At 44.5% G+C, this 27,948-nt stretch overlaps 1 protein-coding gene across 1 annotated transcript in view; it reads left to right on the forward strand.

Moving 5' to 3' along the window:
- sv2a (synaptic vesicle glycoprotein 2A) overlaps positions 1–27,948 on the forward strand; it is a 67,035-nt gene that overhangs the window by 23,249 nt on the left and 15,838 nt on the right. The window contains exons 2-8 of the mRNA XM_072692382.1: positions 839–1,596; positions 21,229–21,409; positions 21,680–21,831; positions 23,550–23,683; positions 25,774–25,863; positions 27,131–27,241; positions 27,574–27,662. Of these exons, the coding sequence (XP_072548483.1) occupies positions 999–1,596; positions 21,229–21,409; positions 21,680–21,831; positions 23,550–23,683; positions 25,774–25,863; positions 27,131–27,241; positions 27,574–27,662 (1,355 nt within the window). The 5' untranslated portion in view covers positions 839–998. The remainder of the gene's footprint in view (positions 1–838; positions 1,597–21,228; positions 21,410–21,679; positions 21,832–23,549; positions 23,684–25,773; positions 25,864–27,130; positions 27,242–27,573; positions 27,663–27,948) is intronic.

Consider the following 27,948-nt stretch of genomic DNA (forward strand, 5'->3'; position numbering starts at 1 on the left):
AATGCTGATGTTCAGCCTGAGGTATATAAAGCTGTGCAGCCGTATCCAATAAATGTGTGATGAGCAAATGTTGTGATCCAGAACTAATTATCCAGCATCAGCACCTGACTTCACTAATGATCTTGTGGTTGAATGCAATTACATTCTCACAGCAATGTTGAATACCTTTGATTAATGAAAATACCTTTGATTTGCAAGAATTCTGTGTTTCTGTCCACAAACTTTTGCATTTCTGTAACTAATGACAGTGCTTAAACGTTGCGTCAGAGATTCCTTGCATCTAAATCAGATGCCTGAGCTAAATCAGATGCCTGATGTATTTTGAAAGTCCCATGGACTAAGGAAGTATTAATAAATGTTTTGGCCACAGTTTGCAGGGTATGGTTAGAGAAAATGTTGTGTTGCAGCCAGTGGCTCAGGGATCATTTTACTGGTAGATGAAAGAGAGTATGAAGTTTGCTTCCAGAATTTTTGGAAACCCTCAAAATCCACAATGGACAACCTCAAGAGGAGCAAGCTAAGGGGTTTCCTAGTGCTTTCACAGTCACCCTACCTAACCATCATCGGAAATCTTTGGATAGACCTCAGAAAAGCAGTGCATGCAAGACTGCCCAAGAATCCCAAAGAACTAGAAGCATTTGGCAAGTTAAGTTCTGCTAAGTACTAAGGGCGGTTTGGGTGCCAAAGCTTTTTTGGGGCTTTTTGGTTTCGCTGAGCTATTCACAAGACCAGCAATTGTAACCATGTTTCAAGCAGAGGTGCCCAAACTTTTGCATGCCACTGTATTGCACAGCCCAGAGTCTGTCCTCTCATTGATCCTCTGTTCCTCTGTTTACAGATTACTGCAGATCGCTGCACCCGGCTGGTGCTTTAATCGCTGTCCAGGGTGCTGAACTGAAACAGCCAACCTCTGCTGCTGCTCTGCTAAATGCAGACTGACCTCTGCTGAGCTTCCTCCAGCCACCGCAGATTAACACCAACCACACATCTCCGCAGCAATGGATGAGGGGTACCGAGACCGGACAGCCTTCATCAAAGGCGCCAAGGACATCGCAAAAGAAGTGAAGCGGCAGGCGGGCAAGAAGGTGGGCCGCCACGTGGACAAGATGTCAGACGAGTACACCAAACGCTCCTACACGCGCTTCGAGGAGGAAGACGATGACGATGATTATCCCGTCCAGGCGCAGGACGGCAGCTACTACCGCAGCAACAGCCGCGCCAACGATGACGAGGGCGCCCACAGCGACTCCACGGAGGGCCACGACGAGGACGACGAGATCTACGAGGGCGAGTACCAGGGTATCCCGCGCAACGACTCGGTGGGCAAGGCCGACGGGCAGCCAGGGGGCGCCGCCCACTCACAGTTCCGGGACTTGGCGCAGTACGAGGGCGAGAGGCGCAAGGACCAGGAGGAGCTGGCCCAGCAGTACGAGACCATCCTGCAGGAGTGTGGCCACGGGCGCTTCCAGTGGACCCTCTACTTCGTGCTTGGGCTGGCGCTCATGGCCGACGGCGTGGAGATCTTCGTGGTGGGTTTTGTGCTGCCCAGCGCTGAGAAGGACATGTGCCTGTCCGAGCCCAACAAAGGCATGCTGGGTAAGTCATCTGTCACCCTTCTGCAGGTCTAACAAACCAGGTTTGTTTTCACAGATGGTAGACGAAGCACCTCCTGGAAATGTGTTGGAAAATCGTATGACGCTATTTGAAAGGCAATAAGGCTGACAGGCTGATGTGATTCTGTAAAAATGCAATCATGTGTTAGAACTTTGAAATGATTGGGCTTACAAATTAAATTGTGTCACGGATAATGTTATTTATCATACTGTAATACTGCACTGTGTCTCTGACTGCAGTACCCAGCTCTAGAGGCGTATGCGTTGTAGTCTAACCTACTCTTTGTATTTTCATGGATAATACAGTCACACAAAGGTAAGATATCCAAGGTTGCTCTTTAAGACTACAGTAAAGGTACCTGGTTTTTAGTATGTAAACAAAGCATCAGACTTAATTTAGCCAATACCTGATCCATGAATACACTAAAAATCCAAATGTTTGTGGACACCCCTTCTAATGAATGCATTCAGCTACTTTGAGTTGCAACCACTGCTGACACTGCATCTCAGAAGCAGATAAACATCAACCTAACGGCACCATGCTGCCTAATGCCAGGCATGGGCTAGAGGGGCATAAAGCCCCCCAGGATTGAACAATATAATGTGGACAGTAGAGACAGTAGTCACTCCAACAAAAGCAGGATAAACTGTTTTTTAATATTCTTAATTTAGGAAGAAATGGTGTCCCAATACTTTTGTCCATATAGTGTAGTTATATATCCCTCCTCTATGAACCCCCCCAGCATCTATGAACCCTCCAGCATTGGTGCAGTGGAGTAGTGGAACTAACTGTGTTCTCTGGAATAATATATGGTGCTCCATCTAATACTTTTGGGATACTGAGATGGAGATGAGGTGGGGTGGTTATCATCCAACATCCTGACCTCACTAACACTCTTTTTACTGAATGCAATTAAATCCTCACAGCAATGACCCTCCAAAATCTAGTGTAAAAGCCTTCTTCCCTGGACAGTAGAGACAGTTACTCCAACAAAAGCAGGATCAACTCTTAATTAATACCCATTTTTAGGACATAATAGTACATATGCAGGTGTCCCAGTATTTTTTGTGAATACAGTGTATGTGCCTGGATCAGGACATCACTACTGGGGATCTGCCAAATATCGGCCTGGCCAAAAATGATTGGATTTTTGCTCTGAAATCTTTCTTTTGAGTCACATTTGAGCAAAAAGAACAAATGCAATTAAGCACAATGGATTATCTTAATCATTTAAGAGTCTTTTATGCAGATATGAGTGAGAATGTGGGGGTTGTGTGTGCACTGTAAATGAAATCTATCATGTGCACACAGAGACCTCGAACAGCGATCAACAGTATATTCCTGCAGGCCAGTGTCCGTTCACATTTCATGCCCAATACACCATCTGTCAGATCCATTGAGTGAAGGACACACAGTGAAGAACGGCCTGCTCTCCGCTGTCTGAACTCCACACTGCGATGACGCATTCAGAGCTATAATTAACAGGCAGGAATAGAAAGGCTTCACAATGCAGCGGGTGCTGCAGCGAGAGAGGAGGGAACTGGCTGAGGAACGACCTCCAATCATGAACAAGCGCCACACTGACAGAAACCTCATATGCCTGGGTCCTTTGTAGACCGAAATAACATATACAAATACTGTAGATCTCCGCTGCTGGTAGAACCGCATGACCGTACGCTTCCATACACCTGCAAAGTTCCAGCTACTTCCCAAATGTAATCACTCCTTTTAAACAGTCATTAACATCTGCTTTGCGACCTATTTCCCACACATCCAACGAGACGCTTACTCTGACAATTCTAGGAATCCCAAAAAGGCCTAGTTTACAAAAAGAGTCTACCTGAGTCTAACTTCATGATTGACTGTCAATTAACCCACCCATTCTTAGCTCCCCATAGCACTAGTAATGCTCCCAGCACTAGGAAGATAAGGACTTAACACATGTCTCCAAGACCTCCAAAGCCAGACACCACCTATCTTCGAACTGCTGCCGATGCGGCATTACATGCCAGCCAGTTTGCTTGGAGGAAAGCACCGGGTCCCCAGCTCCACCACACCAGCTAACAGACCGCTTTGGCAGCCAACATCTACCCACCTGATTAGAGCATGGCCAGTTGTGCTCTCTCAGACTCTGGCCGCTGATGGCAAAGCGGAATGGCCCGGGATTCAATCTCGTGACCCCCTGGCCGCTGAGCCACTCAGAGCCCCATATTTACAATTTTTTAAATTTACTTAAAGATACTGTAAAATAAAAAATCAGCAAAAGAATAAACATGCCATCACATTACTCACCCCTGCTTTACATGTATGAGCGAGTGTGTGTGTGTGTGAGAATATGTGTATGCTTGTGTGTATCTTAACAGGGCCCTAGGTCTCTCCCCTCTCTTACACAACCGTCCTGACTCATGGTGGAGTGCCTCTGTGGCTTTACTGGCTGCTCCTTCACTCTTCCACTGGGTCCTAGAGCTCCACACGAACACACGTGCATGCACATGCACCCAGCTGCAGCGCCGCAGTGCCAGCGCTCACATGACACTCTCCAATCAGAGTCGTCAGTGTGTGTTTATGTGTGTGTGTGTGGGGGGGGGCTGGAAGTGGCTGCAGAATCTCCTCGCTCACTGCACACACTGCAGGCCATCCCTGCATGTCATTCCACTCTTCATTTCACACACGATCTGCTGCATGGAACACATTACCATAGAGCCTATTTATCACCAGCTTCTATGATATCCTCTTTCAGCTCAATTGGAATACAATACGCTGTTAATTAGACCATTTCTAGACAGAGGAAAACTCGTTCCACATTTAAAGTACCGTTGCTGTAGACCTCTGACATTCTGAAGTCGCCCTCATGCCCGTATTTGGACGTTCAGGCTAAAGCAGGCTTTCTCTAAGAGAAATATGAATGGTTTTATAAATCACAGCTGTTTTCGCCTTTGTTACAAATAAACACACCCAGGTCCACTACATAAGTACGGCTTTCCTCCATAGGTCACTGGATCCTCTGTATTATGAGGCCATTAATTGACCTTAACTGACCAAATCCATTTTTGTTATGTTTTGTTATGATAAATATGATTTTTTTTCCTTTGCATTAAATATTCAAGCATATATTTAACAGTTTATATAATTTTTTATAAAATATATAATAAAACATTATTTTTCAATATAACATTACTGTTGTAAACACAATATTATGTGTCCGAAATCCACAGAATATATAATAATAAATATTAAGCACCCCCAAAACTGAAGCTTTACAAACCATACGTGTCTTTAAAAGTACATATGCTAAATTTGACCTAATTTATTTAAATGACCTTTTAAAAAAATCTATTTTTTATATTTGAGAATTTATTGATTTATTTAAATGAGAAATATTGTGCGGCCTGTTGCACCACTTAAGTCAAGTCAGATTTATTTGTGTAGCTTTTTACAACTGTTGTCATCACAAAGCAGCTTTACATAATTAGTAATTAATAAAAGACAGAAACAAAAAAGAAATAACGTAAGACATGAAAGATCAAAGACCACCAGTGAGCAGCCAACAGCGACAGTGGCAAGGAGAACCTCCCTCAGAGCTGGAGGAAGAAACCTTGGGAGGAACCAAGACTCACAAGGGGGACCCGACCCGTCCTCCTCTGATCAGAACTATTTATAAATTATTGATAAAAGTTACCAAACCATCTAAACTGTTGAACTGCTCTGACCATAATCATAATATATTAATCATGGTGTAGTAGAACTTAATATAGTCATGGCAGTGATGGTCAGAGTAATGATGGGTAATAGTGGTGATATTAATAGTGCAGATAGTTAAGAGTCCATTCAGGTTTTAACATGGTCATTAAACAGGTAGCAGTGGTAGGAGGGTGTGCTTCTGGTCTGGTATGGTGGTGGTGGGTTGGGGGCAGCTGGTGTGACGCAGTGTCCTCTTGCCGTGCTGTTCGGTTAGCTAGCTGAAGAGATTGTAGCTGTTTTGTTTAGACTTTGCTTTTACCGTGGCAGCCTTCTGATGTGTGGATATCTTTATTCTGAGGGAGTGAAGTTGGGGAAAAGAGATGCCAAAAGCCTGGTCTGGTTAGCGTTAGGTTTTTGTGTTGTTCCTGAGCATTTGGACCAGTTGTCTCTTAGTTGAGGGTGACAGAGCCTTCTTTTAGATCTTGGTTAAGTGGCTACACCTTCCAATGTGTTGTTCTCACGTACAATGGCTTGAACTGAGGGTCTTGGAATGTGCAGTTGTTTAATAATGGCTTTAAGAGACATTCCTGTCTTATGTAAATGTATGATCATCCTTCTCAGATCTGCTCTGAGCCCCGTGGACTTTCTCATCGTACTGTGTGTTGGTCAATCCAATGAGTGTGCTGTCAAACAACCCTTTTAATGTTGTACAGAGACGCTGCCGCCAGCTGTAGCCAATCATGACCTACTTTTTTACAAAATCCAACAGGTCAGCTGCAGTATCCTCAGTATCGGTCAGCTAGCTGTAGAGATTGTAGCTGTTTTGCCACTAACCCCTTTGTGCAGAGCTGCTGTAATCCTTGGATTGGCTCTCAGTACTATCTAATTATCTCTATTCTGAGGTTGTGCCTGTGTCCGTTTTGGAGGGAGTGAGCTTTGAGAGAAGAGATGGATCCATGCTGGCTTTGCTGGCTTTAGTTTCCTACCCCTCTATGGACCTTTGCGTAGGAAAAGCCGTGGCTCATGTAGCAACTCGTCTAGCTGGACGCTGCAGTCTGGAGGTGATCAGCTGCATGTTTCAGAAAACTGCTCTGGAGAAGAGCGTCTGCTAAATGCCTTTAATATAAATTCATCATCAGTTATGATCAGTTATTGTTCTCAGGTCATGTTGCAAACGTAACTCGGTCCTGCAGATTTCTCCTGTACAACATCCGGAGAATTCGACCCTTCATCTCTAGAGAGTCGCCCAGGTGCTCGTTCAGTCTCTCGACACTTCAAGGCTTGACTACTGCAACTCTCTTCTGGCTGGTCTCCCTCTGCGCACCATCAGGCCCCTGCAACTTATCCAGAATGCAGCAGCACCGGTCGTCTTCAACGTTCCTAAATTCAGCCATGTCACTCCACTGCTGCGTTCTCTCTTCACTGGCTTCAAACCCAGACTGAAGACCCTCCTCTTTTGAGAATACTTGGGTGAATAGCAGAGTGGTCTCCTTACTGACTTGTGTTTAGTAGAGTCTAAACTTAGAGGATCTTTGAATTTTAGCCTATTCAAATGAGTGTCTGCAGCCGTGCAAAAGCTTCGTAGTTCCACCTAGAGGTTAAACAGTGCCCTGTAACCGAGGAGCCTCATGCAGAGCTGCTGTAATCCTTAACTCGAGACTATGATCGGATTTGCTCTCAGGATTGGCTAATTAGAGAAATATCGGCCAATCGCATATTTTGCCTGATTATCAGATGATACCGATATGAAGCGATTTTTCCATTTCTGATTAGTCTAATTAGGCAAAGCAAAAATAGGAGAGAAACAGAGCATCCAATACTAAAGGAAGCCTCCTGAATCTTTTGTACAGTGCAGCCTGCGCTGCAACTCCTCTGGATAGAGTTAAATTAATGGACACATTACCAAAGAATCTAACGTATTGCTGGTGAGATTCTTGCTTTGGTAAGGTTAAATCAATAAAGCAGTATAGTGGGCTTTTGATAGCAGAAAACAGTAACGGTTAAGGGATGGTTTTCAGTCCTGAACTATAAGAGCTATAAGAGCCACGGCAGCTGCGCATAGAAACACACCAGGCTCGACTCGTTCCCGCTATCAATATTTCCATCTATCTGTCAGCCGCCAGCATGCTACGAATGATAGAAAGCCTTTTCCAGGGAATCTGTTTCTATGCCGTGGTGAATAGCCTAGGGGGGGGTGTGCTGCGGTACATGCACACACTGTGTAACTTTCAAAAACTCATTAAGGGGGAAAAGCACTGTAGAAGCAGAAGCACACTATATGTCCAAATGTTTGTGGACACCCCTTCTATTGAATGCGATCAGCTACTCATTAGAAGTCCAAATAGAGAAGTATTGCCAATAAAATAGGACTCCCTGGAACAAATAAACATAAACCCATTGGCACCGTGCCTAATAATGCCAGATATGGGTTAGCATTGAGCTGTGGAGCAGTGGATTGGTGTTCCATGGTTGGCAGTGGATTAGTGCTCCATCCAATGCGTTACGGATGAGTTGAGGAGTCACTAATGCTCTTGTCTTTGAATGCAATCAAATCCCCACAGCAGTGTTCCTCCAAAATCTAGTAGAAAGCCGTCTTCCCTGGACAGTAGAGACAGCTACTCCAACAAAAGCTGGACAAACTTTTTTAAATACCCTTGATTTCAGACGAAACAATGAATCAGCAGGTGTCCCAATACTTTTGTCCATATAGTGTGTGAGTGCCCAGCAGCGTAAAAAGATTAAACACATTATTGTTCTAATATCTAATATTAAATATTTATTTTTTCCTATGATGTTTCCCCCAATTTAGTGATCTCCAGTTCCCACCCACTGGCTAGGTTTCCCCCTACCCCATGATGCCGCCACCACCACTGCTGGGAGGGTGAATGCTAGCATAGCATAGCACAGCTGGGGCTTCCTCTCTATCTATGCTATTCTATGTCACCTCATCCCCGACTCCCCTTATCATCCCCAAAAAATAGATGGAGAACCAACCATCATTCCAGAAAACACAGTTCTTCCACTGCTCCACAGCTCAATGCTGGGGGGCTTTATACCCTTCTATAGCGCACGCCTGGCATTAGGCAGCATGGTGCCAATAGGTTCATGTTTATCCTATTCTAACGGCAATCCTTTTCTTCTACCGGTACTAGACATGCTGTGTGTGTGTGCATCTCTGTGAGCAATGATTGCAACCTAAAGTAGCTGAATACATCATTAGAAGGGTGTCCACAAACATTTGGCCATATTGTATAGTGAATGTGGAAAAGTCCAATCTCCAACCAGTTCTTTCAGCCGGAGGGAATTTTCAGCTGCATATTGGGAAGCCTGTCCACCTCAGAGCACAGGTAGGTGAGTCAGGCATCAGTGAGCAGTTGGGATCCAGAGCAGGATGTGGAATCAGACATTTTCCCCACATCATAGTGTGTTTTTTGGAGGAGGGGGTGGAGGAGGGGGTGGAGGAGGGAGTGGAGGAAGGAGTGGAGGAAGGAGTGGAGGAGGGAGAGGAGGAAGGAGTGGAGGAGGAAGGAGAGGAGGAGGGAGTGGAGGAAGGAGTGGAGGAGGAAGGAGTGGAGGAAGGAGAGGAGGAGGAAGGGTGGAGTAGGAAGAAGTGGAGGAGGGAGAGGAGGAAGGAGTGGAGGAGGGAGAGGAGGAAGGAGTGGAGGAGGAAGGAGAGGAGGAGGGAGTGGAGGAAGGAGTGGAGGAGGAAGGAGAGGAGGAGGGAGTGGAGGAAGGAGTGGAGGAAGGAGAGGAGGAGGAAGGGTGGAGTAGGAAGAAGTGGAGGAGGGAGAGGAGGAAGGAGTGGAGGAGGGAGAGGAGGAAGGAGAGGAGGAAGGAGTGGAGGAGGGAGAGGAGGAAGGAGTGGAGGAGGGAGAGGAGGAGGGAGTGGAGGAAGGAGTGGAGGAAGGAGTGGAGGAGGGAGTGGAGGAAGGAGGGGAGGAGGAAGAGTAGGAAGGAGTGAGGAGGAGGGAGAGGAGGAAGGAGTGGAGGAGGAAGAGTAGGAAGGAGTGGAGGAAGGAGTGGAGGAGGGAGAGGAGGAAGGAGTGGAGGAGGAAGAGTAGGAAGGAGTGGAGGAAGGAGTGGAGGAAGGAGGGGAGGAGGAGGAAGGAGGGGAGGAGGAGGAAGGAGAGGAGGAGGGAGTGGAGGAGGGAGTGGAGGAGGGAGTGAAGGAGGGAGTGGAGGAGGAAGGAGTGGAGGAAGGAGAGGAGGAGGGAGTGGAGGAAGGAGTGAAGGAGGGAGTGGAGGAAGGAGTGGAGGAAGGAGAGGAGGAGGGAGTGGAGGAGGGAGTGAAGGAGGGAGTGGAGGAGGAAGGAGTGGAGGAAGGAGAGGAGGAGGGAGTGGAGGAAGGAGTGAAGGAGGGAGTGGAGGAAGGAGTGGAGGAAGGAGAGGAGGAGGAGGGAGAGGAGGAAGGAGGGGAGGAGGAGGAAGGAGTGGAGGAGGAAGAGTAGGAAGGAGTGGAGGAAGGAGAGGAGGAAGGAGTGGAGGAAGGAGGGGAGGAGGAGGAAGGAGTGGAGGAGGAAGGAGAGGAGGAAGGAGTGGAGGAGGAAGGAGAGGAGGAGGGAGTGGAGGAGGAAGGAGTGGAGGAGGGAGTGGAGGAAGGAGTGGAGGAGGAAGGAGTGGAGGAAGGAGAGGAGGAAGGAGTGGAGAAGGAAGGAGAGGAGGAGGGAGTGGAGGAAGGAGTGAAGGAGGGAGTGGAGGAAGGAGTGGAGGAGGAAGGAGTGGAGGAAGGAGGGGAGGAGGAGGAAGGAGTGGAGGAGGGAGAGGAGGAAGGAGTGGAGGAGGAAGGAGAGGAGGAGGGAGTGGAGGAAGGAGTGGAGGAGGGAGTGGAGGAAGGAGTGGAGGAGGAAGGAGTGGAGGAAGGAGAGGAGGAAGGAGTGGAGGAGGAAGGAGAGGAGGAGGGAGTGGAGGAGGAAGGAGTGGAGGAGGGAGTGAAGGAGGGAGTGGAGGAAGGAGTGGAGAAGGAAGGAGAGGAGGAGGGAGTGGAGGAAGGAGTGGAGGAAGGAGTGAAGGAGGGAGTGGAGGAAGGAGTGGAGGAGGAAGAAGTGGAGGAGGAGGGAGTGGAGGAAGGAGTGGAGGAGGGAGAGGAGGAAGAGTAGGAAGGAGTGAAGGAGGGAGAGGAGGAAGGAGTGGAGGAGGAAGAGTAGGAAGGAGTGGAGGAGGAAGAGTAGGAAGGAGTGGAGGAGGGAGAGGAGGAAGGAGTGGAGGAGGGAGAGGAGGAGGGAGTGGAGGAGGGAGAGGAGGAAGGAGTGAAGGAGGGAGAGGAGGAGGAAGGGCGGTCTGCTGCCGTCGGCGGGTTGTGTTCTGTGGTTTCTTTGTCACGGAGCGCCGTGTGCCGAGCAGTGCGCCAGATTAACAGGAGCACTCCTCCTTCTCCCGCTGCCTCTCTCTCTCTCGCTCTTTCTCGTTGCCTCTCTCTTTCTCTGTCTCACTCTGACTCTCTTTATTCATTTTCTTTCTCTCTCTCTCACTCTATTCTCTCTCTCTTTCCCTTTGTCTTTCTCCTTCCATATCTCACTCTCTCAATTTGTTTAGTCTTTTTCTCCCTCCTTCTCTCTCTCTCTTCCTGCCTCTCTTTTTTTCTGTCCGCCTCAATCATTCTCTCCTTCCTTTTCTCTCTCTCTCTCTCTCTCTCTCTCTCCCACGCTTTTCCCCCTTTGTCTCCCTTCCTCATTGCCTCTCTCTTTGTCTATCTGCCTCTCCCTGTCTCTTTTCTTTTCTGCCTCTCTTTTTTGATCTGCCTTTATTTCTGTTCCTCTCACCTCTCTTTCCCGTTTTCTCTCTCTCTTCCTCTCTACCTCTCTCTCCTTTTCCTCTTTGCCTGTCTCTTTTTAATCTGCCTCTCTCTCTCTTCCTCGCTGCTTCTGTTTGTGTAGGCCTCTCTCTCTTTCTCACATTTGTTTCTCTGCCTCTCTCTTTCTTTTCTTTTCTGCCTCTTTTATTTGCCTCTGTTTTTCTCTCTGCCTCTCTCTACCATTTTCTCTCCATTCCTCTCTGTCTCTTTTTTCCTCTTTGCCTCTCTTTTTTTATCTGCCTCACTATCTCTCGCTTCCTCTCCGCCCCTTTTTGTGTACGCTTCTCTCGCTCTCTCTCGCCCATTTCCCTCGCTCTCCTTTTCTGTCTCTCTTCCTCACCTCCTCTCTCTTTGTTTATCTGCCCCTCTCTCTCTTTTCTCTCTTTTTTATCTGCCTCTCTTTTCCTCTCTGCCTCGTTTTGTGTACAATTCTCTCTCTTCCTTTTCTCTTGCTCTCCTTTTCGGTCTCTCTTCCTGACCTCCTCTCTCTTTATTTATCTGCCTCTCTCTCTCTCTCTCTCTCTCTCTCTCTTCCTCACTGCTTCTTTTTATATCCGCCTCTCTCTCCCCTCTCTGTTCTTTCTTTCTTCCTTTTTGCCTCACTCTCTCTTTGCCTATCTGCCTCTCTTTTTCTATTGGCCTCTTTCTATTTCTTCCTTTGTCTCTCTCTTCCTCACCTCCTCTCTCTTTGTTTATCTGCCTCTCTTTGTCTCTCTTCTTTTCTGCCTCTTTTATCTCCCCCTCTGTCTCTTTTCCTCTCTGCCTCTCTCTTTTTGTGTGCGCTTCTCTCTCTCCCCTTTCTCTTGCTTTCCTTTTCTATCTCTCTTCCTCACCTCTTCTCTTTGTTTATCTGCCTCTCTCTCCTTTCTTCTCTGCCTGTTTTGTCTGCCTCTCTCTCTCTCAAACCTTTTCTCTCTCTGCCTCTTTTTATATGCCTCTCTCCCCACACTCATCTCTCTATTTCTTTGCCTCGCTCTCTCTTTGTGTATCTGTCTCTCTCTCTGCCTCTTTCTCTTTTATCCATCCTTCCCTCTCCTTTTCTCTCTTATCTTATCTCTCTCTCCTTTTCTATGTCTCTCAACCGATTCTTTGTGTCTGTCTCTTTCACGCGGTATCTCTCCCCTTTTCACTCTTTCTTTCTCTACCTCTCTCTCTCTTCAGCTATAGAGGAGTCCCTGCCTCCGGCACAGCTGGCTGTGACGCAGAGAGCCAGAGTGAGAGAGAGAGAGAGTGAGGGGCATAGAGAAAGAGATGGTGGGGGAAAAAAGGGAGCGAGAGAGATGCAGAGAGGCAGGCAGACAGTGCTCTCGCAGAAAGGGGAGAAAAACACACTATAAATAGTGCCACACCCCTCCCCTCTCTCTCTCTCCCTTCCTCTCTCTCTCTTTACCTCCTCGGGCTGATGCTGTGTGTTCTTCTGTCACTATGCAGGAGACTCACACGGCCTCCTCTGCTTTTCCCCTCTCTCGCCCCTCCCCCACTCTCTCTCTTTCTCTCTCTCCCTATTCACACTTTCTCTCTCTCCCTCCCCCTCTTTTTTTATCTTTGGTGGTAGCTCAGCTGTCTCCAGGCTCCTCCACCCTCCCTCCTTCTTCTGAGGCTCCCACGGCAATGACGCAAGTGGTCCCTCCCACTCAGCCGTCACCGAGCAACAGCTGAGCTCCCATTGGCCGCTCAGAATGGCGTCACTGTGGCAATGGGTAGTGTGAAGCAGAGGCCTTTCTGTAAGACTGACGTGTGGTGCTGAAAATGAGGTTAAGCACAGCAAACAGTCAGTTGCGTGTAACCTGGTCCGGCAGGGGGAAAGTGCACTGATCAGTGACACTGACATGGTCGTAGCATGGTGTGTGTGTGTGTGTGAGTGTGTGTGTGTGTGGTGGCATGAGTGTATCAGGACCAGTGGTGTTGCTGGAGTATTTGCACACATTAGTGTCAATGCTAGGCTGACAAATATCCGAGTCTGTGGTCAGAAAAAATAACGAAAGGCTCGAGGAGGTGTTTCTGATAAAATGGCCCTGTGACTGCAGGTACAAGGTTGATGTGCTTTAGCTAACAGCATGGTGGATAGCACCAGCTGTAGTCAGAGAGAGCTCTCCAAAAAATGAGGTGGACATTAAGGCCAGTCATTGTTAAGGTGAGCCGGAGATTAAGACCCATTCAAGTCTGGAGGGCTGGAGGTCTCAAAACAAACAATGTGATGATAACGACCAATTATAGTCAAGGGAAGGTCCCAGAACAAATGAGGCAGTGATCAGGACCAATCACATTCAAGTGGTGGTCTCAGAACAAAGGAGGCAGTGACCACGACCAATCACAGACAAGGGAAGGTCCCAGAACAGATAATGCAGTAACTATGACCCAGAACAAGTGAAGCAGTAATTAGGACCAATCGCAGTCAGGTGGCAGTTATTTGGACCAGTCATAGTCAGGGGGAGGTCTCAAAACAAATGTGGCAGTGATTTAGACCAATCACAATCAAGAACCAGTCTTAGCCAGAGGAAGTTCAATCACATTCAAGTGGAGGTCTTAGAATGAATGAGGCATTGACAATGACAAATCATATTCAGGGGGGAGGTCCCAGAATAAATGAGGCAGTGATTACGACCAATCACAATAAGGGTAGGTCCCAGAACAAATGAGGCAGAGACTATGTCTAATTATAGTCAGAGAGAGGTCCCAGAACAAATAAGGCAGTAACTACGACCAATCCCTGTCAGGGGGAGGTCCCAGGATAAATGAGACAGTCAGGAGCAGGTCTCAGAATAAACAAGGCAATGATGAGTACCTGTCACAATCAGGGAAAGGTCTCAGAACAAATGTGCCAGGGATTTGGACCAATCAAAATCAAGAGGAGGTCTCAGAACACATAAGGCAGTGGTTAGGACCAATCACGGTCAGGAGGAGGTCTCAGAGCACATAAGGCAGTGGTTAGGACCAATCGCGGTCAGGAGGAGGTCTCAGAGCACATAAGGCAGTGGTTAGGACCAATCGCGGTCAGGAGGAGGTCTCAGAACACATAAGGCAGTGGTTAGGACCAATCACGGTCAGGAGGAGGTCTCAGAGCACATAAGGCAGTGGTTAGGACCAATCGCGGTCAGTAGGAGGTCTCAGAGCACATAAGGCAGTGGTGTGGACCAATCGCGGTCAGGAGGAGGTCTCTGAACAAATGTGCCAGGGATTTGGACCAATCAAAATCAAGAGGAGGTCTCAGAACACATAAGGCAGTGGTTAGGACCAATCGTGGTCAGGAGGAGGTCTCAGAACACATAAGGCAGTGGTTAGGACCAATCGCGGGCAGGAGGAGGTCTCAGAGCACATAAGGCAGTGGTTAGGACCAATCGCGGGCAGGAGGAGGTCTCAGAACAAATGAGGCAATGACTTTGACAGTCAGGAGAAGGTCTCAGAATAAACAAGGTGATAATGAGGACCAGTCGTGTTCAGGAGGAGGTCTCAGAACAGTTGAGGTAGTGATTAGGACCAGTCACAGTCAAGAGGGAGGTCATCATCGTAACTGGTAAAGAGAGTTCCAATTTACTGCTCTTTTGACCGTTTGAGAATGACACTTTTGACCATTTGTGCTGAGACACTTTTGGAAATCCCAGCCCAATCTAGCGGCCCCAAAGTCCAGCACTGCTCTGCTAAGCACATCCCTGGACACACTGAAATATCACAAGACTCAGATCTCGACTGCAGGCGCTGGGAGAAAGTGCTGAGGGTCTGCAGAATCGGCACCACGGACAGCTCTGGAGTTCGCCTATGAGGCCTGAGCCAGGAGAGTGGCGGGAGATAACATTAGCATTGCGCTGCTGCATTGCGGTGATGGCCATCTCCGCTTGTCATCGCCGGCTCTCTGCCATGGAGGCCCATTGTGTGGCTGATGTGAGAGAGTGTGGTCAGTTAAACAAATTCTCAGCTCCACAGCCTGAGTCACCTTCTCCACTCTGACTGCAAGAGAAGGACATTGCACTCTAGGCACTCTTAACAGCTGCCTTAAAGCCACAATGGGATTTCTAAAACCACCTACCTTAGGGCATATGGGTGGGCATATTAACATGTAATCCCTTTAGATGCCTAAACATCAACTTATGCTTACTGTATGTAATTTTCTGATTATGATATTGATGGGTAGGCCAAGAGACCTCCAATCTCATACTTCATCCTTCATATTTTCGTCAGTTGATTGTTCTAATACTACAGATTATGGCCGTTCCCCCTCTATGCACTCATTTTGGTTTTCACCACAAATAGACAAATGATCAGTGGCTCCTGTGCCAGATGTGGACCTCCAAGGCAGCAGGTGGCGCTTGATTTCAGCTACCACAGCCCCTTACGGTTGATGTTATTGATGCTTAATTGGCGAGTGTTTCAGTGCTGTCGTGACAAGGTTGACTGGGGCGAAAACTAAAGGAGGCATCCCAGAGTGATGAAACCTGCAGAACCTGAGCCGAGCCACTAGTTCTGTTCCACTCAGCCAGACTGAAAAATTAATGGTTCAGGCCACCCATCTTTTTATCTGCTTCCTACTGGCCAGGGTTGTTGGGGGTCTGTAGCCCACCCAGAATCAATCGGTGCAAAGCAGGAAAACCCCCTAGGTATTTTTTAAGGGGTAGGAGAACATCAGACTACCTGAAGGTAAACCAAGCAGACACACACACAGACTCCTCACAGACAGAGAAAGGATCAAACCCATAACCGTGGACCAATCCTCCTGCCCGCGATTGGTGACTCCCCTTGCATCTTACAGTGTATCTAGCACTGCGCAGGTGAGGGCTACTCGACTGCTCAACGTGCCTGGATGAGACGAGAACACTAAGTACCGGTAATGTTAATAGATGCTTGTACTGCTAGTATGAAGTTGAGTGATGGGAGGGAGGGAAGGTCATCCTACCCATCCAGAAAGAACGAGGCCAGTCATCTGCGTTACAGTAATCAATGATCAGCACTGTGCTACTCAGAAGCCCCAGAACCTTTTTATTCTTATTGCTGCTTTATTATTTTTATTGATTGATTTGTGAACATTTGAATATTTGTTGTATTTTCCTTCTTATTATTAATAATTATTAGTGATTGCCCCCGATCAGTCAATACTGATGCGTTCTTTGTGCATCTATAAATAATTCAGCCTGACAGTTTAGATCAGATGAGCTGCTGATTAATGGGTTCAGGAAAATCCTTTATTTTTATTATCAGTTTCTATAATCAGACATTCTGGACTGATTGATTTAGATTTTTTAACCACTGTTTTATAGTGTTTAATATCTAATAATTCAGTCTGACTCTCCTCCCTGACCAATCAGCTCCCAGCTCCTTTACTACACTGCAGTCTAATCACTTCCTGTGTGTGTGTGTATGTGTATGTAGTGGTACACACTCTGTGCCGATGTCTACTAGTGTGTAATAACTGGTTTATAGTGGGTGAATGTGCTGTGTGTAATTGGGTTTCTATAGTGTGTGTGTGTGTGTGTGTGTGTGTGTGTCTGTATTAGCATTGGGGTTAAACATAAATCCTTTTGATAAAGGGTCAGATATTATGGTCTGTTTTCAGGTTCCACTGTAAAATAGCTCCACACTGCAGAATCTCAACTCCTTTATTTGCCTTCTGAGAATGTCCACACCGCTGACGTCTGGGAGTAATGTCCGTTAATGGCACCTTGAGGACACTAGGTGGCGCTCTGAACACTGTGGTTAAATCAAAGACTCAGAACTGGATTGGGAGTAAAATAGCAGATACCTGATTTATTAAAACAGGTCGCCATCCCAATTAATTAGTATAATAAACACTGCAATGACATTATTATTATTATTATTATTAATGTTCTTCTTATTATTATTGTTCTTATTATTATTCTAAATTATTTAGTTTTTATTATTATTGTTGTTCTTTTAATTGTTGTTATTATTTGTGTTATTATTGTTGTTCTTCTTAAGTATTATTAGTGTTATTATTATTATTGTTCTTGTTCTTATTGTTATTATTTATTTTATTAATTATAATAATGTTTGTTCGTCCTGTTATTTGTTATTATTATTATTAGTAGTAGTAGTATTGTTTACACAATTTATATAAATATTGGTTTAATTAGTTATAATAACATTTAATACGACTGAATTATTTTTTTACAAACTTTTTACATCAAGTCATATTTAAAAGCTAAACCAGGGATCCTGCCCAATCTGGCAACCTTGAAGCCTGGCTACTGGCTCGGTTTGAACAGCACAGAGCCGAGCAGGAGAGCAGAGGAAACAGCATCCTTTTATCTAAAGAACACCCGCGATTTCTCTCATCAGTCAAGGAATAGGGAAGAAGGGTTTAGAGCTGGGTTTAGAACCACGGTAGATGCTAAACTCGGCCATGTGCAGCCTTAAACACGCTCTGCTTTATTTCTGGTACTCAGTGCAACTGAGAACAAACTAGCTAGCGATCAATCCGGAGCAGGCAGAAGCTGATTCTGACTGGAGTTAAGACTGGCACAGGCGCCTCGAATAGCGAGAATCTAGGACGCTGTGCCAAATCACAGTCTCCACAGAATGCTTGCTGCTAGAGACAAGCTATAGCGTCTGGCTTGACGAAGAAACTTTGTTTCCCTACTGATGCGCAAGTGGGTTCAGAGTTGTGGTAAACATGTCAGATATGAGAATGGCTTTACCGTATTTATATATTTTAATGAGCAACTTTATCAACCATTACTGGATATTTGCTGCAGCCCCACAGGCCAGCCATGAGGTCACTCAAGGCAAAAAAAATAAAAAAGGGCAGGGGCTCGGCCCCCTCTGGAGAGCAGTGTCTATCTTTGTAGGTGTGCAATTTCAGATTGTAGCCCATCTGTTGGAAAGGGACCACTTATAGGACCTCCACTGACCAGTTGTTATTAGCATGATGGTCCTTTCTCAGCTGCGGTGACACTGACAGGGTACCCAGATAGTAGCCAGTCTAGTCCAGTTCTGGCCCACACTTATCCTTTCATTCAGCTCTCATACTCACCACTGTGGAATCACACAAATCCAGATGATGGAAGACCGCAAGTATTGGGACAAAAGTATTGGGACACCTCCTCATTCTTTAGGATGTTGGATGATCACCAACACAACAACTCATCCCAAAAGTATTGGATGGAGCACCAACCATTATTGCATAGAGCAACAGTTCCTCCACTGCTCCACAGCTCAGTGCTGGGGGGGGGGCTTTATACCCCTCTGACCTGGCATTAGGTAGCATGATGTTTATCTGCTCCAGAGAGTCTTATTCTATTGACAGTACTTCTCTACATGGACTAGACAAGCTGAGTATGTGTGTGCATTGGCACATCTGTGTCAACATTCATTAGAAGGGGTGTCCACAGACATTTGGACATGTAGTGTAGAAAGGCATGTTGCATATGAGGCCAGATGTGGCCCAGGGTTCAAATACCATGGCAAACCTGTGGCTGTAGCTGCTGTAACAGGGCCAGTGTTGGCCCACAGTACACTGGTCATTGCTGTCACTGACCCGTGAGTGCCCTTTACTTGGTTGTATTTGGCCCAGAATCATCTACGGTCTGGGTAATGCATGTGGCTGTTTTTTTTTTCGTACCTACTGTGCACGTACTGTATATCTCAATGGAAATGCTAGCTGAAGTAATGTATTTCAGCTAAATAACACATTACTGCCGGCCTCCCAGCACTGAAACTTAATTAGCCTTGGCCGAGCTTCCTTGGCAACACCGGTCTTATATAATAAAGGTATTTCCGAGTGAAAGCTGCGTCTGTATTACCATTGTCCCGCTGTCTTCTGAACCCTGAGATGAGCAAAAAAGGGGCCTGCCTGCCTCGTCACTCTGACAAATGTAGCCATTTCAGAAGCAGCGAGATTATCAATAAAGCGCCGGACCGGTGCGGTAGACTCCGTTAAAGACGGTGACAGTACGTCGATGGTGGCGCCGGCGGCCGGCTGACTGCTCGTCTGCTGCCGCGGTGACTCATTGCTGGGCTCACACCCTAAATCACACAATCAGCGGGCGACAGAGCCGAGCAGTCACACACATATTTCAGGCCCAGCTCATTCGCTCGTTAGCACCGTAAGCAGTAAGGATGGAAGGATCTGTTCAGATCAGAATCAGCCAGCTTCCGTAGTAAATGTGTGATTGGAGATTGGCCAGCACTTCTTCCATCTGGCCGAGGAATTAGAGCCGATCTGTTTTGTAAAACACATGAGACGAATTTTGAAACTCGAACGAAAGCATGTCTGATTATGTACTATTTTTTCATTTGATTTTCGTTACGCAGGGAGAGGACTGTAGTGTTAGGAGTAGTGCTGAGGCCCTTACAGAAGAGTGGATGCTGGAACTGCAGCAAAACTGTAGACATATAGTGTATGAGAAGTTGGACTGCTAGAAGACCACTCGGTTGGTAGGACAGAGACAGTAATGCTGGCTTGCACGGGCGTCTTCTAATCGATGCATCAGAGCTGGGTACCCGGCGCTTTCCTCCGAGCACGTTGGTTACCTAGTGACGTTACATCTGAGGCAGTTGGAAAAGAGGTGGTGGCTGGTTGCGCCTGTGTCGGATGAGGTATGTGGCAGTCCTCACCCTCCCAGTGTGGGGAGCATTACATGTGATAGGGGAGAGGACTAACAAGTGGGTTGGATAATTAAAAACAAATGAAAAAAAAGACAAAAATAGAATCTGTGATGTAAAATGACATTTACAGAAGAGATGTTAGAACTGTGGCATTTGGCTGTAATTCAAAGCATATATTCATTGTTACCACCCTCACTAATTATCTTTATATATAATGATCCACCCTCACTAATTATCATTATATATAATGATCCCACCCTCACTAATTATCATTATATATAATGATCCACCCTCACTAATTATCTTTATATATAATGATCCCACCCTCACTAATTATCTTTATATATAATGATCCCACCCTCACTAATTATCATTATATATAACGATCCCACCCTCACTAATTATCATTATATATAATGATCCCACCCTCACTAATTATCATTATATATAACGATCCCACCCTCACTAATTATCATTATATATAATGATCCCACCCTCACTAATTATCATTATATATAATGATCCCACCCTCATTAATGATCATTATATATAACGATCCCACCCTCACTAATTATCATTATATACAACAATCCCACCCTTACTAATGATCATTATATAAAATGATCCCACCCTCACTATTTATCATTATATACAACAATCACACCCTCAGTAATTATCAATATATATAATGATCCCACCCTCACTAATTCTCATTATATATAACAATCCCACCTTCACCAATGGTCAATATATGTAATGATCCCACCCTTTTTCGTTAATTATCGTTATACATGATAACAATCCTACCCTCACTACCCTCACAGCTGCCGAGTGGCAGGAGGTACAGAATCATGAAGACTAGTGTAAAGTGTGAATTTGATTGTGGTTGGATGAGAAGTATAAACATAAACCATTCCGACACCCTATTGGTTAGTCAGCGATCCATCGCATCAGTTATTGATCACATGCCTCTGAAGCTTGACTTTTTGCATCATTACAACACTTATTGACAACTACTCATCATATTTTCCCTCCATGAAACACATGTTAATGCTCAGCTCAACATTTTAATAGAACATTCTCCTCATTCTGGCTTTTAGAAAAATGTGTTTTTTGGGGGTAGTGCACTATAGACCCCTGTGTCGCGGCCTAAGCTGTTGGCCTTTGTTTTCTTTCCTTTAAGTAGTTCTGAAACCAGTACTTTTACACTTTTACTTTAGTAAAAAGCTTCGGTTGATTCTTCAGCTTCTATAGAAGTCTTTTTTAACCCCAGTATCTCCACTTCTACCTGAGTAATGAATGTGAATACCTTTGATACCTTTGTTTCTGACATTGTCTCACACTGTTGCATCATTATTAGGCATCTTTTACAATGCTAACTTTGTGCAATTAGGCTACATTGCTACATTAGCCTTGTAGTTTCAGTGCAGTACTAAAGAAGCCAACTTTGGCACAAAACATGTCTTTGTTGGTCCCTGGCGGGAGTAGAAAATGGTTGATTTTAACACACTCTCTCTCTCTCTCTCTCTCTCTCTCTCTCTCTCTCTCTCTCTCTCTCTCTCGCTGTCTCTCTCTCTGGTTTTCAGGTCTGATTGTGTACCTGGGTATGATGGTCGGAGCGTTTGTGTGGGGGGGGTTGGCTGATCGGATTGGGCGCAGGCAGACTCTGCTCATCTCTCTCTCCATTAACAGCGTCTTTGCTTTCTTCTCCTCCTTCGTCCAAGGATACAGCTCCTTCCTGTTCTGCCGTCTGCTCTCCGGTGTTGGGTAAAAATACACTTATCTTATAAACTTTCTACAGCAGCAGATGACACGCTTCAAGACATGCTGTCCACATTCAGTAACTCTGAGCCCAAAACAATGAATGTCAGTAATTGGCAGTACATTTAATGATGTATATTTGTAAATAATACTGATATGTATATGATCAACAAATATGATAATGTATGTATTTATGAACTGTATCATAGCTAATGCTTTTTAATGCTTTTTTTCTGTGTCTTTGCGTCTTTCTCCGTCTCTTTCTTCTGGCTACAGGATTGGAGGTTCCATTCCCATAGTCTTCTCTTACTACTCTGAGTTCTTGGCTCAGGAGAAGCGCGGTGAGCACTTAAGCTGGCTCTGCATGTTCTGGATGATTGGAGGAATCTATGCTTCGGCCATGGCATGGGCCATCATCCCCCACTATGGTAACAATCCTGCTTTTATTAATAATGTCATCATTGTATCACTAGTGACATGATAGTTATATATGGTAACAGTCTCATTCTTACTAATGACATTATCATTATATAAGGTATTAATCCCACCCTCACTAATTACATTATTATTATATATGGTAATGATCCCCGCCCTCACTAATGACACTATTATTTTATATGGTAACAATCCCACCCTCGCTAATGACATTATTGTTATATATGGTAACAGTCTCACTCTCACTAATGACAGTATTGTTATATAAGGTAACAGTCTCACTCTCACTAATGACATTATTGTTATATATGGTAACAATCCCACCTTCGCTAATGACATTATTGTTATATATGGTAACAGTCTCACTCTCACTAATGACATTATTGTTATAGATGGTAACAGTCTCACTCTCACTAATGACATTATTGTTATATATGGTAACAATCCCACCTTCGCTAATGACTCTATTGTTATATATAGTAACAGTCTCACTCTCACTAATGACTCTATTGTTATATATGGTAACAGTCTCACTCTCACTAATGACATTATTGTTATATATGGTAACAATCCCACCTTCGCTAATGACTCTATTGTTATATATAGTAACAGTCTCACTCTCACTAATGACATAAAAATTGTATAACATATCACTCCAAGCCTTATTAATGCCATTATTGTTATATAGTAAAAATCCCTAATTCATTTATGACATTCTAGTTGTATATGTGGTAACAATCCCACCCTCGCTATTAACAAATGACAGTCCTATTCTTACTAATGACATTATCGTTATGGTAACAGTCTTACTCTCACTAATGACAGTATTGTTATATATGGTAACAATTTCACCCTTAATAATGGCATTATTGTTATATATGGTAACAATCCCAATTTCACTAATGACATTATCATTATATATACAGTAACAATCTCACCTTCACTAATGACATTATAGTTACATATCGTAACAATCACACCCTCGTTATTAACACTATAGTTATATATGAAGACAGTCTCACTCTTACTAATAACATTATTGTTATATATGGTAAAAATTGCAATGTCACCTGTGACATTATCACTATATATGGTTACAATCCCACCTTGAATAATGACATTATTGTTACATATGGCGACAATACAAATTTCACCAAAGACTCACCATTATCATTACATATGGTAATGATCTCACCCTATATATGGGATCAATTCCATCCTCACTAATGACATCTTGTTATCTATGGTACCAGTTTCATCCTCACTAATGACATTGTTATATATGATACCAATTTCCCTAACAGCATTACTGTTACATATGGTAACATTCCCAACCACACTATCGACACTATAGTTATATATGGAGACAGTCCTTCTCTCACTATTGAGACTATCATAATATAAGATAATAATCCTATCTTCACCCTTATTGCCATCCCCTGCTGCAGTAACAATGTTGCCCTTGCCATAGTTGCTATCCTCCACTGCAGTAATAGTCCCAGTAAGTACACTCGTCAGTAGGCTAACAAATAATTCCATGTTATGTAATTTAAAATCCCCAAGAAAGACTCAAACAAATTATTTGGAGGCACTTTCAGACATTCCCAGAGCTTATTATAGTAACACCACAAATGTAGAAATGGTGTTTAGATGCAAATCATGGTCATGTGTGGCCCTGCCTAAGGTCTGTCTCTCTTTTATCTCCGACCAGGATGGAGCTTCCAGATGGGTTCAGCCTACCAGTTCCATAGCTGGAGGGTGTTTGTGCTGGTGTGTGCATTCCCTGCGGTGGCTGCCATCGCAGCCCTAAACACCATGCCAGAAAGCCCACGCTTCTTCCTGGAGGTCAGTGACTCAGCAGCACACATCTTCAGATGACAGATCACATTCATCTTAAACTGTCCGAGAATCAAATTTACACAGTCGTCCACTTCCCCAAATGTAGTTGGCCAGCCAAGACACCTTTATTGGTGTCTGAAGTTTGCTTTTTTAGTTCTGCACTGGAGATACGAGGCTAATGTAGCTAACAGGTCATGGAAACGTATAGCCAAAAGTTTAGCATCATGCAGACTGCATGGCTACACCATCGTTTTACCTCATACACTTGCCTCTGACAGTATTTTATTGCTTATTTATCCCAAATAAACAAACTGTTATCTACACTATGCATCCAAATGTTTTTGGACACCTCTTGTAATAAATGCATTGAGCTACTTGAAGTTGCACCTATTGCTGACACAGATAGCTAGTCCCTGCAGAGAAGTATTGCCAATAGAATAGGACTCTCTGGAGCAGATAAACATCAACCTATTGGCACCATGCTGCCTAATGCCAGGTGTGGGCTAGAGGGGTATAAAGCCCATTAGCACTGAGCTGTGGAGCAGTGGAAGAACGGTGTTCTCTGGAACGATGCTTGGTGCTGGTGGGGTGGTGATCATCCAACATCTTGATCTTATTATTATAAATGGTAACAATCCCACTCTTAAATTGACATTGTGGTTATATATGGTACCCATCCCAATTTCCCAAACAACATTACTGTTATATATGGTAACATTCCCACCCTCACTATCAAAACTTTAGGTATACATGGAGACAGTCCCACCCTCACTAATAACATCATCATAATATGAGGTAATAACATTTATTTACATCTCCTGTACATCTCCAGTAACAATGTTGACATGACTAATGCTCCTGTTGCTGAATGCAATCAAATACTCACAGCACAATGCTCCAAAATCTGGACAGCAGAGACAGTTCCTCCAACAAAAGCAGAATAAACTCTTTTTTAATCCCCTTGAACAATGGATGAGCAGGTGTCCCAATACTTTTGTCCATAGAGTGTATATCACGTAACAAAATTAGAAAGCACGCTAAATACAATAACAGCTATCCTGAAGTCTGCATTTTTTTGTAGTGTTGTCCAGGTTTAAAGGTAACAATGTGCCACAGTCTCAAAAACCATATTAGCAGGAGATTATTTAACAGTATGACACATTTCAAGGTGTCTGATGATTTAGCCATTTTCCCCATTGCTAATCTTGTGACTTTTATAACTGCTATTTCTTGTTAGCTATATTGGCCTCATAGCTCCAGGAAGCCAAAAGGCCGATCAACTATGGAAAATATTGTGAATTAGATTTTTTCATTCTAATTTTTAGATGTTTAATTCTTATGTATTTGGTTTTAGACGCCTATTTACAACCCTGTTATTTTACCTGAGAATTATACATGCTGATTTTTCTTTTATGGTAAGCTCTGCTTTTATTGGCTAGTTTACGTCACAAAGACTGTCCACAGCCACATAACCTGGCCTAGCCTAACCTAACATTAGCATAGCATACCTTAGTAATAATCTTAGGGATGCAACACAGTATGACAGTGTTCTTGTTCTCTTGGTGTTCTCTCATCAAGATGTGTGACTGGCTAACTAAAGACATAGTAGTCAGTTGACTGAGGTAGCCTTTAGCCTAGCATGCATTCGTCCAGCACCCAGTTGGACCGCCAGCTGTCTTTGACCGGCCTCCACTCTCCTTTTTCAGGCCTCCAGCTTCCAAGAGCTAATAAATGCAGCAGCACTTGCACTGATCAGCCATTCCTCCTACTAGAGTTGGCCTAGCGTTAGCTTTTAGCCACTTACATGTTCTCCAGAAGCAGCCGTTGTGTTTGGCCTCACATGACTTTCTCTAGTGGGCTGGATGTGTGTACATTTATTACGTAACAGTTTGGGGGTTTGAGAATTGGCCTGTTTTACAGCTCCTTTTTACTTGTGTGGGTTTTTAGGAAGGGACAGCAGTGTTTGAGGTTCATAGTTTGTGACTTCCATGTATTGAACTTTCATTATTTGACTATACCGAGATAAACACCTCCATACAAGGGCACCTTTCACCTTTCAGTTTGGGTTGAATGCCATGTACATCTGCTCTGAACAGAACGGAAAACATGATGAAGCGTGGATGATCCTGAAACAGGTCCATGACACCAACATGAGGGCCAAGGGCTACCCTGAGAGGGTCTTCTCTGTAAGTACCAGCGACTTCTACAACTGCTCCGAGAAATGGCCTAGAAACTGGGGATTCTGGGATTCTGAATCGCTCCAATTAAGAAATGAATTATTCAGTCATGCTAATGAGCTTCCAGTTATCTGTTATGGCAGTGGAGGAGATCAAAGTGTCACACATTTATGTGATACTTCAGAGTTTTGGAATTAGTTTTGTGAAATATGCAAACCTTCGTTTGATCCCAAAGTTTCAGTTTGTTTCCTTGGAAACCGATACGGAAGTGGTGCAGGCTGGGTGGGGTAAGGGGGGTTTGACTAAGTAATACTCATGCGAGCACATTATTATGTCATCTGCTGCGTTCATAACATTCTTCTGTTTTTGTGAGATGTGCCTCATCAAATTCAGGAAAGCTGTAAAGCTGTAATAGCTGACGTGTGAACAGCACCTGTTCACTGTCCATACATGAATAAATGAATGTTTAAACGTGCGGATCGTTAATTAATGTTAAATAATGTTCATTAATGTTCATGTCTAAACAATTATTCTAAATATAAGAAAATGTATGAATGTGGGAATCCAGTGAGCTGTTGGAGTCATCTTCAGCATTAAGTTCAAGGTCAAAGTTATCAATTATGCTACATAAACTGCTGTTAGTATACAGTCATGTGTACTAGGACGAGGTCACCCCCATTTTAAACACATTTATATATGAATATTGAGAGATTGAGGTAATATAACCAAACGCATGCAAAAATCATTTAATTAATATAATTAATACATTTCATTGGGCAACCACAACCCACATTTATTACTAATTTAAACATCTAAAATTAGAACCAGGTGCAGAACATCAGCTGCAGATGATCAGAACATGGTTAGAGAGGATTCAGGAGGAGCCTGTCTTATCTAAACCTCAAGATGTTTAGTCTGGTCTGCTCTTGATTGTTGAAGTGAGTGGTGAAGAAGATCACCATGGCCAGATTCAAAGAGCTCTCTGAGGCCTTCAGAAAGAAAGGCTGTAGATGCAGAGGAGTCTGATAGGGGACTTAAGAAGATCTCAGAACAATTAGAAATCAGCTCTTCCACTGTCCACTGAATCATTTACATGTGATGGTCAGGTTAGGCTGTCCTAGCATGTTCAGCCCAAGATCAGACCTCAAGATAAGTGTAAAAAAGTCTCCAACAATCCTAAAATGTCATCAGGGGACCTACAGGTAGCTCTTATTGCCACAGTTGAAGCTGAAGTACATGCATGTTTGTGAATACTGATAAACTGCTGAATCCCTAGGTGACCACTATTAAGACAGTGAAGCAGATGGATGAGCTGGTGGATATGGGAGGTGACACCACAGCCTGGCACCTGCGCTGGAGGATCAAGCTCACCAATCTCTTTCATCAGGTACATCAGTTCTACATACAGTTGTAGATATCAGATTAGCCAGGCCTGGAGTCAACTGGACTGATTCCATGCCTAGTAAACACATGACATCTGGTCTCATCACATGGCCTATAGCTAAAGTAGCTAAGGGTATTCCTTAAATGAACATTATTCTAAAACTGGATTGAATTGTAAGTGATCTCACATTGACTTGCTGGTTTCCTGACAGTAAATCACACTGACATCTAAAAGAAAATGGCTGAAGCAAGCACAAACTACTGGGGGATTTGACTCAAATTTAAGAGTTTTGTCCTCCTGGCGCTAATCTTTTCCCTGTCATTGGTCCCTCGCAGGTGTGGAGCAACTTCCTGACCGTTTTCAGTCCTGAGTACCGTCGTGTCACCTACATGATGATGGCTGTGTGGTTCTCCATGTCATTCAGGTAAAGGCTCTGTATGTTTTGCGTGAAATTAGGCATGTTCGGAAGCAGACAGCTTGGAATTCTGACACACAGTTGGAGAGGCTTTCTACATTTCTGCGTACAGTGGCGTGCAACTCTCCGGTCACAATATCTGTTGAATGGCTGTGTAGGAGATTAAGAAAGGCATATCTCCAAAAGGCATAAACTGTAGAAGAGCAGTATTGCCAATAGAATAGGACTCTCTAGAGCAGATAAACTTGAACCTATTGGCACCATGCTTCCTAATGCCATGTGTGAGCATGAGGGG

Source organism: Salminus brasiliensis, chromosome 1 (genome assembly GCF_030463535.1).
Source record: "Salminus brasiliensis chromosome 1, fSalBra1.hap2, whole genome shotgun sequence".
NCBI classification, from domain to species: domain Eukaryota; kingdom Metazoa; phylum Chordata; class Actinopteri; order Characiformes; family Bryconidae; genus Salminus; species Salminus brasiliensis.